The following is a 19,516-nucleotide window of genomic DNA, read 5'->3' on the forward strand; positions in this document are numbered from 1 at the left end:
CATTTAATTAATATAACTAATGTTTGTTATCTGGCTAGGATTGTTTGTACGGTAGACAAATATTTTTTTATGCTATAAAAATAAACACCTTACAGATATACAAAATATACGAGAAGACAATTGCTGAAAGTTTGGTTGAGGATTTTTTTTGTTCTTTTCTAGAAGAGTAGAAGCTATGTCTAAAGCCCTACATATTTAGGTATTCGAAGCAAATTTTATTTTTTAATTAATATATCCAATTTTATCCTAAAAGGTTGGCATGAACTTGTAAGCCTCTTTATTGTATATCAACACCAAGGTTCCCAGGTTTAAAAAGATCTCAGTCATTCCATGGAATAGACATAGAAATGCAAAATTATGGTTTTCAAGTCAAGCCCAGGGATGGTTTGAGATGCTTTTCAGCAATTCAGCCAGCAAAAGCCACAGTTCTTGCTCAAGCAGAGAAGCAACTAGATGAAAAAAGCAGAGAAGCAACTAGATGAAAAAGCACAGTTGTCAATTACCTTCTTTGAAGATTAAAGAAGAAAGAGAGAAAGAGAAAGAAAGAAAGAGACAGAAAGAAAAAAGAAAGAAAAGAAAGAAAAAAGAAAAAAAAAGAAAGAAAGAGAAAGAAAAAAGAAAAGAAGAAAGAAAAAGAAAAAGAAAGCGAGAAAGAGTATTGTTGCCACCTCTTGCAACTGCAACCATCACCACCAGCCGCAAGAGAAACACAAAGCAAACTCCAAAGCCACCACAAAAGCTGTTAAACCATGTGGAAACACCAATACCTGAGTCCCTTCTTAGGCAAGTGTTCCTATCAAGATGTGGGTCGCTGCAGAAAGTTAAAAGAAAAGAACTTCAGAGAAGAACAAAAGGGAAGGAATAAGATCAGGACGAAGGAGGTACAAACATCTGCATCACCTTTTCAGAGGAAAAGGTGCTGAAGCCTCCCTAAGAAACATGCACAGATCTCCTTACCAGGTGGGGTTTGCACAAACATGCAGCTGGTACCATGCCAATGAACCACATCTGCTCACAACCTCATTTCACTGTTTCTCCTACCCACAATGAACAAAATTGGCTCTTTAAATGTCAAATGGGTGTCTAAACCCAGGCTTTTCAGCAGGCTATTGGTAAAAACCTGATGAGAATCTTCAAGTCCAAAACACCTTCCTATCATTTCTTTCAGCAGACACCACTGAGGGAATGCAGTTAATTACTGTCACAGCTGCAACATAGGGAAGTACTGAGCCCAGACTGTTTAAATTTCCAAACCTAGCTTAATTCCATTAGCAAAATAAAATGGACCTATTAGTTGCCCAAAACTCAACTATTTCAGTTTAGTTTTTACAACTGATGAACTTGTTACTGAGTAGAATCTGTTAATTTATTTGAAAGAAAATATCCACATGCTTAAGTAAATTAATTAAATGACAACCCTTATGGTCAAATTACAGTATAGTACTGATAAAATTACATCAGCAAGCAGAAGTGAACTAGAATGTTTAGATTCGTGTCAGCTTTTCTAACTTTAGCATTCATCTCTACAAGGATGAATGTATCTAAATCCCCGGAAAACACTCATAAGCCAAACTGCAATAAAGACTGACAACACTGAATGACACAGGGACTTCACGACAAAAAGGACAGGCCAGAAAGGCAGTGGGAAAAAGCAGCATGCCAAAGGAATGCTGAATGCTAGTGAGAGTTTAGATTCATAGGAAAGAAAAAAGGGCTTGATTTTCAAATTGCCTTTGGCAAAGGAATGAACAGCGTGTGGGTAATACCCCCCCACAAACCAAAAGATGTTCCCAGAAACAAGAGTAACACCAAAAACATGCCAACTCTGCCGTTCTCCAGATTGATTTGGGTAGACAGATGGGGTGTTTGAGGGACTCTCACTGGCATGTCTTTGTGTCAGTTCACACCTGAATGATGAACACAGCAGAGCACTCAACTGAGCACAGTCTGGCACGAAACAATTTGCTCACTGAGATGGGCAACAAAACCTACAGCCTTGAGTGTACTCCTGTCCTGAGACAGCATTACCTGTCCTGTCTCCTGGGCAAAGTATTTCGGCAGAATTTGGGGCTAGCAGCAGGGGAAGAAAGAGGGCTAGAAGAATCAGTCCAACAAGACAGAAAACAAGAGAAGGAATATTAGACTGAAAAGATGAAAGAACAGAAAGGAATTATAATAAAACAAAAACAGAAAACCAAACTCTCAGAACATTATATTCAGGTGTAATTTTCTCCACTGAGATGCAACTACAAAAATTTTGCTACCTGAATTCATAATTACACATCAGGATGCAGCTGATTTCCAATGCTTGCAAGGGTATAGTACTGCCTTCTACAAGAGGTCCCTCAGAGACCATGCATTGCCTAGTTTACTCTCATGTCAGCTCAACGAGCCACCCAATACAGCTCTGATGCTGAAAAACCAGCCCTGTTCCCTCCTCCCTGCTCAGCCTCTTCCCAGCTCCTACTCTGTGTCCACACAAATACTGATGAATCTGAAACTGATCTGTCTGAAATACAATTCAGGTGATCATTTTTCACTTGGATCCAGCTTCCAATTGGATTCACCAAGCATTCACATGAATGCATGAACTGAAACATTGTAGGGAGCAGCTGGAGATGGGACAGGACAACAAGGAGAGGCTGAGAAGGGATCAAACGGCTAAGGAGATGGGGACTTCTCTTCAGCATCACCTCCAGAGCTCCATCAAATGTGATAAACAAGAAGTTTAACAGGAAACAGTTGACTTTTCAAATCAAAATGATAATAACAATGGAAAGCATTTTAATATCACTATCAGATCAATTAACAGGAGATCTTTGGAAGGATAACATAGGATGCAAAATTCAAATATTAGGTATCGTGGTAGTAAAAAAAAGGTGTCACAATGGCTACCACAGCAAACTAAAAACCTCACCTGAACCCATCCTCTTTCTCTGAACTGGGGTCCTTGCCTGGAATGGCTTCTCTGTATGCCCTAACAATACCATTCTGCATTACCTTGTAAGAAGCCTTACTTGATTTGCCAGGGCTTCATTCCCGTTTGAGACACATACAATCACTGGGAAACAAGAGAAAAAACAACTAACCTTTCAGACAATGTAGTCTTAACACTGTTGGTTCGGACAAAGGGAGTCAGAGAATCATCTTTAGAGGCTGGAATCAAGCCACCGGAGGAGTTATGGCTCAGCCCACCTCCACTGCTCAGGGAGATGTCAATGGATTCACAGCTGGTGTGAAGGCTGCTGACAGACTGGTATCCAATGCCATCCTTGCTAACGGCAGAAGAGCTACTCGCGTTGGTACCCCACGTTAAACTGTTGGAAGGAGCTGAGTGTGCTGAACTGGGACTAGAAGCCAGTGGAGACTGGTTCAAATCTGTGTTTTTACTATAGAGAGGACTGCTGCCCCCACTGCTCAGCACACCACTGCCAGATGGGGAATCAAGGTTACCCTGCTGGTTCATGGTAGCATGAGGATTGGAGATGACTACCGAGTTTTTCATATTTTCAGCTGTTGTGATGGGAACTTGTTTACTAGGCTTGCCACCAAAAAAGTCTGTAAAAAAAAGACAACATGAAAAATACATAAAATGGAATATTAAGTCCAGGGATGTTTTATATCTAGACCATATATCTTCTTAGCTCCAGAAACCAATATTAAGTACAGGATCCTACATTGGACATAGCAACTATAAATTTATAATCTCCTTGGTTCACTGTCCCTTCAATAAAGACCAGAGGCAATTATAATAGCTTCAAATATCTTAGGTGTGTCTTCTCTGAATCATCAAATACAACTTTCACAAAAGCTAAAATACAGCTTCACAAAACTAAAATACAGTCATATTCTGCTCCTTAAGGAAGAGGGATACCAGAGAAACACTGCATTGATCAATCCATAATGGAATACTAGAAGCTGAAGCTTGTTGACCAGGCAAATTCTGTGTAAATCACCAAATGCTCTGCACAGAAGCAGCATTTGCTGGGATGCAACAAGAATAATATGTATTCATATCAAATGTAGGTTTGTTTCATTCCATGAGCCAAGCTGGCTGGAAACTTTTTTTAGTGGAGAATGAGATGTTAACTGCTTTTTGGCATCTGGAACTGGCTCACTAAAAAACTAGTTGAGTTCCAGAACTCAGAGAGGGAGGGGATATAGTCAGCATAGCTGGAGGAGGCTGACTGGGATGCAGCTGCACTGCAAGGAAGGAGACACTTCAATTCCCTCACTAATAGTCAATGGGAAAGTTCTCAGAAGTGCAAAAGTGTCTTAGAGTAAACTTGCTTAAGACTAGGTTATCAATCATTCCAAAACTGATCTTCAAAATTAGGAAGGAAGTGTATCTTTCACTTCAGGTTCAAACATCCGCTCCAAAATGTTGCTTCTGCTTCTGCCACTTCGCTCCTGTAACTGCCTTTGGAACCTTAGTTTTCCTCACACATACCTACATGGATTTTCTTTTTTAACCATACACTGAGGAGTTACTGGGGATGAAATCTTCCAAGGGGGTATCTATCAGACTGTAGCCCTCAGAACAGAGGACCACAGCACTTTTATATGAGTGTTCCTAAAGACTTATGGTGGGTGTGCACCAGGCAGAACTTCCTCTGCTTTCAAGTTTGCCCAGGTTGTCTGTACAACACACGGACACTAAGTCACTTTGTCCAACACATCCCAGAAACACAGGCCATGGGGTAGAGCTACAGCACACGTGGAGCAAGCCCAGTGATGCCCAGAGGCACTCACTGTCTGTATTGCATGGGTGCTCCCTGCAGCTCCAGGCTACCTGTGAAGGCTGCCTGGAACACATCCTTTCTGGGTGGCTGCTACTGCACACTTGATACAAGGCACCTGGATAACACTTCAAAGTGCCAGAGGGCAGGTTTAGATTAGACATAAGGAAGAAATCCTTCCCTGTGAGGGTGCTGAGGCCCTGGCACAGGTTGCCAAGGGAAGCTGTGGATGCCCCATCCCTGGAAATGTCCAAGGTCAGGTTGTACAGGGCTTGGAGCAACCCGGTCTAATGGAAGGTGTTCCTGCCCATGGCAGAGGGGTGGAATGAGATGAACTTCATGGTCCCTTCCAACCCAAACCAGTCTGTGATTCTATTGCCTTAAGCAGCAATACCAGCTTAGGGTATTCCTGTTCCTGTGCCAGAGCATACAACCTCTTCAGCTGCATTGGGAAAACTCTTAGAGATATGATCCCAGAGCTTAAAAACACCCAACTACCCCTGCAACAGTTTGCAAGCTGTTTTTAAGCTACACAGTCTTTCCTGTTTATGACAGCATAGAAGTTACATATATTCGCAGACTTATAGGTAAATCTGTATCATTACAAAGGTATGGATTCTAATTCATTGGATAACACAAAAAAATTACAGGGCCAAAAGAAAATATGCAAACCCCAAAAACTCATCATAACTGACCATGAAAATTAAGCTCAAAATCATCTTCACTGTCATTCCAGAAAGCAGCAAAAAGCATACGAGGCCCAATTCAGGTCTGACACATTTTAGCACATGACAACTTAAGAGAGGCTGGTGAAAATTCAAGTGTGAAATTGCAAATCAAATGAGAAAATAGTTAAATTGAGCCTACGTGTCTTCTCTTTGAAGTTTCATGTATTTCTAATGTAGTATTCAAGTACACAGCCAGCAATGTGGCTTTCTAGTAATAAAAAAATTCCAGTCAAATTCCTATCAATATGCCTGAGGCTTGAACACTGAAAATCTGCATTTCTCATGGGCTATACTATAGAAATGAAAGGTCTATTGGAGTTTTTTAAGTAGCCATTGATGAAAATTGCCTGTTCTAAGGGACACGGCTTACTTATTGATAACCAGGAACAAAATAAAGTATCTGAATTATCCTCACACAGGGTCTTCAAATAAAACCACCCATCTAAAAAAAAACAGTTTACAGCGTTAGCTTAAGCTGCCATCACAGCCATTATGCTTGCACTGGTGCTTCAGATGGAATGTGGCTTTCTCACATCACTGGAAGCAGGATGATGTAGCATAACCATATGGGTATTATGGGTGTCAAGACAGAATGAAATGCAAAACACTGCAACTTGAACAGACAAGCTACTCAATGTCAAATTCACATGAGAAATAATATTAACAGAACTTTTCATCAGTATCAAGGCTTTGATGTACATCGCATCAACAAATTAATTCCTCACAACTACATGCTAGTGCTAAAATAATGTATGGGCTACCCTTGGAGAAATAGAAGACAGATAGGATTTTTGTTCAATAAATAGTATTAAAAAACCAAAATTTAACCCAGCTTAGACAGTAACTTTATTTAGGGTTCTTCTATACAGGCTAAAATGTTGAGTCTTGCAACATACTGGCTTAATCCACACAACTAGAAGACTGCTTTAGGTGAATCTAAGCATGGCAGGCCAAATTATGCCACTGTCACCAAGAAAATCTGAGATAACTCTCCCATTGTCAGTTTATCCTTTGATCCACCATTGGAGGTTTGTTACATACACATTGGTGCAAGAACTCTTCAGTAACCCTCAGGTAAGAAAACCCTTATTCCTGTGATATCTGCATGGATAAAAGCCTTCAGGTATGACCTTTGTAACAAAGAGACTCAAGTCACAAATGGCAAACTTTCTGCCAGACAGGTTTGGGTCTTTTCCCAAAAGTTAAATTTTTGCTGCTGTTGTGTGACGGCCTGAGTATTCACAACACTGGCCAACCTGTTTGTGTGAAATTAAGTGTAAATCCAAAGGACACTAAATAGTAAGTGCTCCGCAAAACACAGCCAGGCCTGGCTGGGAGAGTCCTGCTCATTCAGCTCCCACTAACACCATTGCACAACCAAGGAATTCGTTGCCTACCTGCGCAAAGTGGGAGAGGCCACATCGGGGTACTTGACTCCTTGCTGGTGGGCACTCTGAGCTCCGCTAGAGGCAGTCTGTGATGCAGGGTTCACTTTAACTGAATTACATGAGGCCACGCTTTCGTTGTCAGACGAAATCCCTTTCTCTTTATCAGTCTGATTGACTAATCCTGGCAGAGAGTTTCCAAGGATCACCTTGGCAGGCTCTCTCATTTTAGGGACAGGCAGCCCAGCTGATTTGCTGCTTATGTTGGAGTCTATGCTACTTGTGCTAGATCTATTCCCAGCTCCACTTCTGCTACTGGATTTACTGGGCCGGGGTAAACTACGATACTGAAGATTGGTTCGTGCACTAAGTGCTAAGTAGCCATCATCCTGGTTCTGGGAGCCATCAACACTAGTCTTCCGACCAGTGGTCCTACCCATGAGTCCAGACGACTTTGGGATTTTTCCCAAGGTAGCCGATCTACTGGTGAGAGTTGCCCCACTGGCAGTGATATAGTCATGCCTACGGCTGACCCACTCTGTTTCTTAATCCAAATGTATTAGCATTAGCAGCAGTTGTTCTAGAGTTACTTGTGGGAAGCTTTTTGGATTCATCACCACTGCTGCGTCCTGCATCTGATGGGGAACGTTTAACATGTCCAGCTTTAGGAGATAGTCTACCCTTTTCTGAAACCTTGGCGTCATCAGTTTTCCCTACAAAAATAGAAAAAGAATTCTAATATTTAATGACTTGAAACATCAAGCAAATGATGAAACTCAAGCAGCATGAAAAGCAAAAGCGTGTTAGCCACCAGAGTGTGGTTCAAAGTTATGATCTAGTCTGCATGAACTTACATGCCACTCCAGTGAGTTATACATGCAGACTTGCCAGAGAAAATACGTGGTGTCTTTGCCCTCAAGAATATGAAAGCAGAACAGTCTTTACGTAATAGTGACAGATAAGAAAAAAGTTTCCCTATGTAGCTATCACAGATTGATCACTTTTATCATTAGACAGAAGTAGTGTTAGGCTGTTAGTATAATTTTCCTAAAAGGCATTGTTCAAGAAAGTATCTAACTTCAACTTTTTCATATACAATTCTATGCACATCCAAATAAGAGGAGAGGTATTAAATTATATTATTCAATTATGGAAACTCAATCAATTTTCATTCACACATCTGCAAGTGATAAATCATTAATACACTTATAAGAAAAGCCAGAAATTATGTTTAGCATAAATGAACATGCTTGTTTAGTATAGGGGGGGGGAAATCTCCTAACCACGTGTACTGTATGCTCTTAGTTAACAGTGACTTCAAAAACTAAAAATATATTATTTATTCTTCACATGGCAGTACTGTGCCCAATAAATAGCTTGGCTTAAGACTGGAGTTGTCATGAAACAACTTGCATGGTATACTAATCTGAAATACTCATTTTCACATGAACAGAAATAGAAATGTGGACATACGAGATGCTGCATAGGTTAAAGCAATGCCTAAAAATACAGACAGGATTACCTGAAGTTCAGGTTCTGCCTCTGCAAAGGATTTAAACTGTTTTCATACTGAACACACTTTTTGGCTTGTTTATGTCTTATGCCTTTTCTCACCTGTTCCAGGTGTCTTTAATGTGCCTGAGGTGGTTGAAGGTTTAGGCCTTGGTGTGGTAATGCCAACCTGAGCTGACATGCCCCGTCGCCAGGAGCCCGTCTGTGAAATAACAGTGTTCTTCCTACCAGAAGTGCTTTTATCAGACTCATCTGACACATCAGAGGGATTCCGCCTCCATTTAGATCCTGGCTCCATTTTTATGCCGCTATCAGATCCTCCATCTGATTTCTTGACTTCATCACCGGACCATAAGGAATTCCGCTCAACTTGGGAATGCTTTTCTGCATCAGTCTAGGACAGATAAGGAATTGCAAGACAACCTTCAGAGCAGGTCTTTCTTTTAAGAAGCTTCATAAATAAGAAGCATCAAACTGAATAATCAACTCAGCAGTCATCTCTGCATAACATGCCTTTGACGAAGAAATGTCAGAGCAAGAAATGAACCCCAGCAATGACTTTTTTTTTAATTTGTTTGGGATAAAAATACAAAAAAACCTCACAACATTCATGTCCCTTGGAATAAATAAAGGGAGAAAAGACCCCAAATCTAAACAAAAATGGGAAAAACCCCCCACTAGATTTATAAAGGACACATTCAGCTCCACGACTTTTATAATCCTCCATCTCAAATTTCTGACTAACCCTTTTACTGCAATGCCAAAAAAGCGTTTCAAACCCATGCAGCCAGCTTTCCTTTGTTCCTGCTGCTTTCCTATCTCTTGTCTGGCAATCTGATCTCCAGAGCATGAGGAGGCAGCTTTTGGAACAGATTTGAAGATGTGAATGCTGTTAATTCTAACCTAACACAGTAGAAGGACACCCAAGAACTGAAGATAAATGAATCCCCCAAAATTTTCTAACAATACTCAAGACTAACTTAAATACATTAATTATCCTAGTTTTTAATCTATATGCAATTCTTACAAGACTGTTTTTTCCCCTATTCTTTGCACAGACTGATTGTGCCACCAGTCTCTTATGGAGAATTTTGCAAAGCTCAGTGTTAAATAGAAAAATTTCTCATTAGCAAATCTTTGCCAAATTCTCAGAAATGTTTAAATTAAATCTATTAACCTATATATATATATTCCCCATACATTAGCATTTCCTATTGCTAATGATTGCTTTTTCAGAATTCTACTTCTCCTACTTCAAATTCTGTTAATTAAATCTGTCAAATTTGGTAACACCACAACAAGCTATTTTGTGATCAGGCACAAATGACAAATATCCACACATTTGACGCCAATCCAGTGAAAATTCATAGCTGAAGTGTTCTCCAACCATTGTAACACCACGGGAGACTAACAATTTCACACTTGATCGTGCAGGTCCCAAGTAGGAGCTGATGAAAGTTGGTCAGGTGCTGAGTGCCATCTCTGCCCTGCAGCCTCAGCAGAAGATGAATGCGTTCAGAACTCTGCAGTAGTCAAAAGGTATAATTTACATAAAAGGAAATTATTTTAAATATCCCAAAGCATTATAAAGCTCACAGCCTTTATCCCTTTGGATAATCAGAAAAGCACAGCACAGGAAAGGCTGCAAGATCATTTACTGTGCCTTCAGCAAAATGCTCTTTTATTTTTAAGTTCCTAAAACATGCTTTAAGTTTATGGCTTTTCTTTTCCTACCAGATCACACCATTAATATTAAAGAATTTAGAGGAATTTGGTTGCATTTCCTCTGCTTTTTACTGTGATTACTCTTTTTTTAAAGCCTGAAAAACTAGTTAAGCAATCAGTATGTGAAAGTTGACACCACATATCACAATAGTCCTTCTTCAGTCAGGGGAAACAGTTTGAGCTTGGGTTATTTATCTACATATTGGGTCATTATAGTACAAGCATTTCGAATTTTGGATTTAGATAATATTATATTCTTGTATCTTTCCTCGTGCAAAAGTTGTTTCCCTGCCTCTCCATTCAAAGAGAGCAACTCAGCCAGGCTTGAATGAGACTCTGCTTTCTAAATCCCATCTCTTTGTATGGATGCCAGGTTTGGGATGATGGGTTAGCTTTCTATTCCTGACCACTGGTAGGTGTGCGATAAATTCACAGTGTGACTGTTCCTATGTCCTAAGCCTCTCCAAAATCATCGTTTCATGCAAATCTCCTACATTTACAGACCTTGGAAGAGAGCACAGGCAAGAAGTAACAAATAATCAACCAACAAAACCACCTAAACACCATCCCTCACATTAGTATCTTGTTTCAAGTTCCTTGTCTGGACCGTTAGTGTCCAAGAGCATGAACACTACCTCAAGAGCATACTTGCTAGTAAAGGGCTTACTCTAGTTTTAGTGACTAGGAAATACTCTTGTACGTTATATTTCCCTCTTTTACATCTATAAGATTAGTACAGTCTCCTCAGAGAGAACAGCACTGCAAGAAAGTCCTCCACCTCTGCTCTCTTCCATTTCATTCCACTACTACACCCACGGCCAAAGTTCTTCTGTAGCCTTTGAAATGCTGCACCTCCACCTTTGAAGCCCTCTGGCCAGAGATGCTTCTGTTTAATGGTAAACTCTGAGAACAGCACAGGAACATAACTAAGGAATCAAAACCAAAACACAGTGAAACCTGGCTCAGGGATTGCAGCTGAAACTCCACCCACCTGGAAGGGTGAAAGTGGAAATACTGTTTGCTGGAGGTCATGGCAAGACACAGCGAGCATGAGCTGGAAGCAAAGCCTGCAACCCACTGAGCTGGGAGTAAACCACCAGGATTTCTCAACTTATTCCTACAGTTTTGTAAATCTATTCCTGAGGCTGTGAACAGACCAAACACATCTTTGCTGAGAAGTTGCCTGGATTCAACTGCATAGGGATGTTGCTGTTTTCTATTTAAAGAAACCCTTCCATCTTCTGATCTTTTACCATCACTTGAGTGAATTTATTACTTGGTCTCTTTCTCTCTTCAATCTTATTTCAGTTAAATAAGTTATTTCCAAATGCCCACCAGGTCCTAATTTCTCCTTAAAATATGTGTATGATGTGACTTTAAAAGGTATACTACATGTAAAAAGTAACTTATCTAAGTCTGGGGAATATAAGGAAAAAATATTAGGGCCCAAAACTAATACCAGCTCATACATTAAGTGGTTTGGTGCCTGACATTATCACAGCAAGACATGGGAACATGGTAAAGCAAATTCTGGTTCCCATCACTAACTTGTTCAGAAACAACTTGCAAACACCTTCATGCATTGCTACAAAAAGGGGGCTACAACTATGAACATCTATGAAGATGGAGTTAATATCATATATAAGTCCTGCTCTCAAGATGGGGCAACTACAGCTTCTGAGTACTCAGCAGCTCTGAAAATCAGTTTCTTAACAGTCTTTTTCCTACTGCAACTATACTTCTTCCTTTGCAGAGATGATCTGCCTGAGTACTGATTTTATCAGAGACATTGACAAGTTCAGGGCTCTCTCCCTTTGATGTTGCTGCATTATTTGCCTGAACTACCAGCTGCACATGTATTAGCTTCAAGCTCCTTCTTTAATTATTTGAATTCCAACTCTGTACCATCTCAAAAAGATGTGACAGAATCACAGCAGCTTAAAAGTGCCTCCTATTTAGGAAAACCAAAGCAGTGGTGAGAAGGAAAAGGCCACACTCCTCTGCAGATATCTGCTGGTCCTTCAAGGCTCACCATCCTGGGGAAGGCAAACCTGGGCACAGGCCATCATACAGTCCTCCAGGCAAGACAGAAATGTGTCTCTGCAGCATTCACTGCATCATGAGCTGCGAGGACTACTTTGGGCAGCAACAAATCAACCCTGAAGCTAAACATTCCATCCCTCCAAGCTGTTTTCATTCCCTCGGTTGACAAGATTAGGATATTCTGCTCAAATGAAAATGAACTATTTTATACCTAGAATAAGGATTATCATTCATGAAAACTGAGGAGAGAAGCAGGTCCACAGACACCACATAAAAAACCTGCAAACATGACTTATACATCTTGGCTCATAGTTTCCTCCTCCTATACCTACACTCTACTGCCTGTACAAGCTCCAACTGCTTTTCCTTCAGGTGTTTGTCTGCACCCCTTGGATGCTGTAATACTTGTGGAGGAGGAAGAGGGGTTCACCAACACAGATTTTGATCTCTCAGAGTGGTTTCCAAGAATCTGATCCATCAGATGATAGAAGTCATATGAGTTTCTGGGTTTTTTCCCTTAGGTTGATGTTTAGTCATGTCTCCCTATTCTTCCCTTTTTTTTTTTTTCCCAGCAGTATTACAATGTTGAGACAGCAACAACCGTCAAAAATACTTCTAGTTGTCCATCTTACTCTCTGTTAGGTACTGACAAACACACTTGATTGATCTTAACTCCTATCAACCTTGTATGGGACTTGTATTAGCAGTTCAAAGTGCACATGAAATCGCTGATACACAACCAGAGGCTACTGGAAACCCTTAATGGAGGCTCAAATATTCACTTCATGGCAAGGGAACCAAAGACATACTATATGCCTGCACCACAGTCCTGGCAGACAGAGCAATACTTCACAGCAACCACAGGTCTACTATTAAAACTGTATTAAAACAGATTTAGGGTCCCATAATGAACAGGACTGGAGAAGATTAAAAGAGGAAGGAAACTGAGGAGAAGGTCATATACCTACATCCCTCTCCTCTATCTGCTGCAATGCCAAGTCACACACATTCCAGTGGCTTTGGCACCCAACACTCAAGTCCCTCAAGCAGGGCGTACAAAGAACAAAGCTAGACTTCTAGTCCTTCACATTCTCCAACAAAATTCTGTGCCATTGGGGAAAAAAGAGGCAGTTTATTATTACTTCAAATCTCTGTGTTATGTAGTTTCTTTGATAAATGAAAAACTGTTAGATACCTTCCCTTGTTCTACCCTCTTTGGATGCGTGGCATCTGAGCAAAAAATGTACATGTATCCTGCTGATGGATGTAAAATTTATCCTCCTGTGAAATGCTGCCAAACATAGAAAGCCTGCAGTAACAGAGAGCTCTGGAAATTTAATAAAATCTATTTCATGCTTACGTTTCTGATGGAAGTGTAAATAACCCTTAAAGTTTCATACTGACTTTATTAAATTCTTAGAATATAAATATTCTAAGAATATTTAAGAAAAGAACATAATACATTTTCTAGAGTTTAAAAAAAAAAAATGTCCTATTTACATCAGTTTTCTGTCCAGCAGTGCTTCTAGGAAGGCAAAAAGCCTTTGTTGTGACACCACTGCAGCAGAGATGCCACAAATTTCCCCCCTGGAGGAAATATTTGTAAATGCCAAGGATGATAATAAATATCAATGTTACTTGTATAAACCAAAAACCTTACCTGTGCATCTAAGTTTTTGCGGGAGGAAGCAGGTGTGTTGGCATAGGAGCTGATAGAGGAGCTGGTGTTAATGTCATCAGTACTGAGATTATCTATGGTGTCACTGATCCCGCTGCTGACAGAGCTGCTGTCGTCCCAGCTGGAGAAAAAGCACAAGGAAGGTAGGAAAATAAGGATCAAAAGACAAAATATCATTCAAAAGGAAAACTATTATTTCTACAAGCAGCCCATTAACTATATGTTTGCTACAGAGCCCAGTGTACACCATCATTAATGCACCATCATTAACCAACAGCACCAAGACATAGCTCTTCCTACTCAATCAAAATGTGTGCCTGCAGTCCCAGGACAAGGAAAAGTAGTGCTATGAAGGGATATTAGGAAGAAATTCTTCCTTGTGAGGGTGGTCAGGCCCTGGCACAGGTTGCCCAGAGAAGCTGTGGCTGCCCCATCCCTGGAAGTGTCCAAGGTCAGGTTGGATTGTGCTTGGAGCGACCTGGTCTGGTGGAAGGTGTTCCTGCCCATGGCAGGGGGTTGAAACTGGATGATCTTTAAGGTCCCTTCCAATTCAGACCAGTTTATGATTCTACAATCTCCAAGTAGACATAGCACTGACTTGCTCAGCTGTAAAACAGAGATGGAGCTTAAATGCCAGGAAAAAGATCATCCTGAAACAATCTTTTGTACCTGAGCGTTACACAGACCTGGGCAACAACCTGGATCTACCATCCACAGCAACACCGGTCTCAGAAAATTTTAGTGATTGAAAGTTTAGTCCTTCAGAGGGTACATAACTCTCCTGAGCTGTACCACACACCCCTTTCAAGGAGACCTACTAATCAGGACTACCTTTCTTCCAGCATTTTCTAGTATAACGAAAAATGTGTAACTGGAAGTTTAGGACACCAAAGCACCGACAAAATAAAGTCCATGCCTGAAGTGATTTGAGTGTAAGAACAGGAAGAATCAAAATGATCTAACAACTGAGCCAGATCCACCACTCCTAAAATGCCTGTAAAAATAAGCTGCTCAAGGAAGAGATTTATAAACCAGCTTACAATGCTCCATCTCTAAGAACAATGAAGCCAGGACTGAAACACAGTCCTGGAAATACCTCTGTGAAGACATTTCAGTCCACTGAAACATAATTTTTGATGGAAATTAGTAATATATAATATATACACCATAGATCATTTGCAAGAAGTAAGAGCTCTGGCAGCTCTCTATTTTTTACCTCAGCTTCAGATTTTGGGAGCTCCAGACTCTCTTCCTATTCCATTTCTGTTTGGTTGACAAACTTGTAGCGAGATTGCAGTGAGGTTTTTGACTGGGGGAGTTAAAGCATTCACAAATGATATACTGAACAGTTAATATATGCATTTCAAACTGAATTGTGTGTTGAGGAAGTGAACTATGTAAGAAAGGCAACCTATCCCTGGCTTCCCTGAACTTTATTCATAGCTTCACACTGATTTACTATAGTCTGACTTTTGGATATTAGAAAGGGCTCAGAAAGTGCATCGCCATATCTGACTTGGCTCGCGCTGATCCTCATGGAGTAAGATGATCATTTTAAGGAACTGGGGGGACAACCAAACATTCCAAAATCTGCCATAGACCTTTTCTGCTCACAGTATCGAAAGCCTTGGTGAGGTCAACAAAGGTTACATAGAGACCTTGTTCTGTTCCTGCACTTCTCTTGCAGTTGTCTGAGAACAAACACCATGTCTGTGGTACTCTGTTGGCTCTGAAACCAGATTGGCTTTGGGGTAGAATTCCTTCTGCTATAGTGGGTATTAGTCTGTTCAAGAGTATTCTTGCCAGGATTTTGCCAGGATTTTTGGAGTGAAACAAGGCTGTGTTCCTTCACCAACCCCATTCACAGTCTTTTTCAGCATGAAGCTCCAAAGGGCCATGGCAGACCTCGATGATCAGGATGGTATCTACATTCTATACTGTACTGATGGAAGCCTCTTCAACCTTAGGCGACTGAAGGCCCACACCAAGACCTTAAACCATCTTGTCCGGGACTGCTTTATGATGATGACGCCGCCCTTGTCGCCCACACAGAAGCAGCTCTTGCAGCGTTAACATCCTGTTTTGCAGACACTCTTTGGCTGGAAGTCAGCTTAAAGAAGACAGAAATTCTCTATCAACCGGCACCTCAGGAAGTCTTCCATCATCCCTATATCACTGTTGGCAAATCAGAGCTCCAATCAGTCCAGCAGTTTAATTACCTAGGCAGCCTCAACTCCTTGGATGGTAAGATTGACGGGGAGATAGACAACAGGTTAGCAAAGGCACTATAGTGCCTTCGGAAAGCTTCATAAAAGAGTTTGGCGAAATAAACACTTGAAGAAAAGTACCAAGATCAGCGTTACAGAGCCATTGTGCTGTCTACTCTCTTATATGGATCTGAATCATGGGTCATCTACCGCCACCACCTGCGACTCCTAGAATGCTTCCATCAGCGCTGCCTCCGTACAATCCACTGGTCAGACTATGTGACTAACACGTCTGTTCTAGAACAAGCAGCAGTCACAAGCATTGAGGCCATGTTGCTGAGAACACAGCTGCGCTGGGCAGGGCATGTCTCCAGGATGAAGGACCACCGCCTCCCTAAGATCTTGCTTTATGGTGAACTTACCACTGGCTGCCGCAAGAGAGGAGCCCCAAAGAGGAGATACAAGGACTCCCTGAAACAACATCTCAGCCCTGGCCATATTGATTCAACTGGTCTACTCTGGCCTCCAATCGGGAGGTCTGGAGACACACTATCTATAACGCTGCTGATGCTTTTGAGAAAGCACGCAGGATCACTCTTGAGGAGAAAAGGCAACACAGAAAGAATCGTGTCTTTCAGAATATACCACCTAAGGAGTCTTTGCAGAATATACCACCTAAGGAGTCTTTCTGTTGTGCCTTTTGCAACCGGACGTGCCTATCTCAAATTGGCCTCTTTAGTCACCAGCACGCTTGTAACAAACGTGGGTAGAGCCCTCCTCAAATCTTCGTTCACGGAAGCCTAGCCATGACTATAGTCTGACCTAATAACTTGGCAACTTGAAAGGAGAATCATTTCATTTTTCTCACTTAGCACTACAAAACCGCTACCTGTATGAGTTTTAACGATGATTTAATAATTTTAATTGCTTTTTGCTTACTTGGGAGTACATCTGTTCCCCCACATCTAGTAAGGCCTTGAGGGAACTGCGCCCAGTTTGCCGGACCACATGAAACACGGGGACATCCTCCCCCACATGTCACAGAAAGGGTTATTGCTGGCAGCTACTCCTTGCTTACTGCTCTGTTCCCAGTGAAGGTCCTCAGCAATCTGCCAGCACAGCATTTGTATCCCTGATCCACATTTGTGCCCTTCTCCCCCATATCACTGCACATAAGCCAGCTGGGAACCTCAGATCAACAGCTTCCACCAGTCAGATCACTTTTTTGTCTTCAGGAATTTGGGGATGCTCAGCCACACTGTTCTGCTGGCAGAGAACAGGGATGGGAGGGACAGGGAACCCACTGTGACTCTACCACAGGCATGGAGCCTTGAGGCAGCCTTTTCATCTGCTGTTCTCCAACTCATGAAAATACACTCCTGCCAGCCTGATTGACTTTCAGGAGTGTCCTAGTTACACAAAAGGCCCTGGATTTCCAAAAGATTTTCTGAACCATATTCGATAAACCCACAGATAACTCCAGCTCTCCTGATTGGAAAGAAATCCTGCCCTTCAGAGTGTTGGTGTGCTACAATTTAAAGGAAAGAGATTAATTTTGTTTCCTAGATTTGCCTTCACCTGGATACTTTTAAGAGGAATACACCATAATAAAAAATAGAAATACATGTTAAATAAAACTCACAATGTGAGACCTGTTGAGTCTGAGAAAGTCAGACAGCCAGATTTGACACAGCAGTTTTATTTGCTATTTTCCAAAATCTTTTTCAGCAAATGAATGAAGGATATGCTGCCCACACAAAGAAATCCATGGAATGTTAGGGAAGGGATAACTGAAGATTTGGAAAAAGACTGAAAGACTTCTTTAAAGCATCTTTTTATTTAGACTAGGCAATTAAATATTACAATGCAAGATATTGAAAGCCATGTTACTTCTAAATTTCAGTTTTGAAAACAGGTCTTATACCTGATATTTATTTCTGTTGCAAAACCTGTACCATAAAGCAATTACAATTCCTAGATTTTATAAGTCTACAAATAAGGTTACAAAACAGTTAATAAAATAACTGAATAAAGAATATGCTTCTCATTTTCCAAAGTTCTGTGTAGCAACTAAAACATTTTCTATTTCTGAAGCTATAATAAAATAATAACAACCACAAAATAATAATAGTATCAACAATGTCAATGTTTCCATGCTTAACAGTTTTAATTTCCTTCTTATGGGAATATGGCAATGGGCAAAAAAAAAATTAGGTACAATAATTTTTCTCTGTGGGACTCATAGTCCCATCTTGAATGTATAGAATCAGAAACATTCAATTTTCAAGCACTCACCATTCTTGAACTATCAGAGGCCCCAGTTCATCAGCATCTAAAGAATGCGTTTAATGTTAAACATAAGTAGTTTTTCTGGCATCAACCAGTCCTGTTGGCTTCAGTTGGGCAATCTGAGGCATTAGGAAAATATTTGAGTGCCCTTCTGAACTGGGACATGTGCCTGAGGACAAAGGTAGAAACATGCACCTGAATACATTGACGGTTGTGGCTTCTCCCGAAGTATATCCTGGACTTTAAGTCCTTTATGTTCTGATGGAAACTATGAACAACTCCAACTCTGTATTTTCAAGTTTACTAATCTGTTACTAAAATAAAATAAGAGGTCTGAAGATAGATGTCTAGCATTTGGGTGCCAGAAGCAAAGCAACACAGCTCTTGTAAGCGTGTTGATGACCATGATGCTCAGAGCTGTTCTAACAAGGGAAGATGCTGTGTCATCTAAACCCAGACATCTCTATCTAGCTTTATTTAAAAAGTATCCTTCAGTAGGGGGGTGGAGTGCTCAGTCTCCTAGCTAGAAAAACAACAGGGTCTCCAGAGAACAAGAAAACACCTTAAGAAGAAATTCTAAATAATTTTGAAACCTACATAAATCATTATTGATGCTGCACTTTGGCAGTAGCCAACCAGAGAGGGACTGTGGGTTTTAATGTGAGTTGCATGTAGATGCACTGAACTCTGTAATGTACATGCTAAATGCATCAGCTAACTTTCTAAGCCGTACCCCATATACTGCTAAACAGTATTGCAATTAAACCACATGTACTATTTAACCTGCTCATTGGCAGTGATCCATTACACATAAAAAGCTCGTTCCCTCCAATAAGTCCATCACTAATTGCACCAAAATCACCTGGAGTGTGTACCCAATAGACACACCATGGACAACACTACTCCATGTCCATGGAAAAAAGATGGACACATGGCTGGGTCAAGACGGAGGCTCTCTCAGGGGAAGAGGTAACTGGTACCAAAGTGAGGTATCTGTTTCACATTGTTCTTCAAGCCCACCCCAAGCCCTCCACATAATTAGTTCACTTTACCTTGATCCAGTGCCTGATGGTAAAGTCATGAGCAAGGAAGCAGAATGGGGGCATCTAAAACCGCCCTAATTATGGTGTTCTTGGCTCCCAGAGCCAAGATAGCATCTTTTGTAATTTAGTTGCTGCAAATTAATATTTCTGATGTCAGCAAAAGTCTA

The 19,516-nt window shown here is 40.9% G+C and overlaps 1 protein-coding gene across 1 annotated transcript in view; it reads right to left on the reverse strand.

The window, feature by feature from the left end:
* Positions 1 to 19,516, reverse strand: part of NAV2 (neuron navigator 2) — a 216,284-nt gene that overhangs the window by 39,440 nt on the left and 157,328 nt on the right. The window contains 9 exon segments of the mRNA XM_032690358.1: positions 768 to 786; positions 789 to 811; positions 2,029 to 2,094; positions 3,090 to 3,556; positions 6,864 to 7,366; positions 7,369 to 7,401; positions 7,404 to 7,565; positions 8,467 to 8,758; positions 13,793 to 13,931. Of these exon segments, the coding sequence (XP_032546249.1) occupies positions 768 to 786; positions 789 to 811; positions 2,029 to 2,094; positions 3,090 to 3,556; positions 6,864 to 7,366; positions 7,369 to 7,401; positions 7,404 to 7,565; positions 8,467 to 8,758; positions 13,793 to 13,931 (1,704 nt within the window).

Source organism: Chiroxiphia lanceolata, chromosome 6 (genome assembly GCF_009829145.1).
Source record: "Chiroxiphia lanceolata isolate bChiLan1 chromosome 6, bChiLan1.pri, whole genome shotgun sequence".
NCBI lineage: Eukaryota > Metazoa > Chordata > Aves > Passeriformes > Pipridae > Chiroxiphia > Chiroxiphia lanceolata.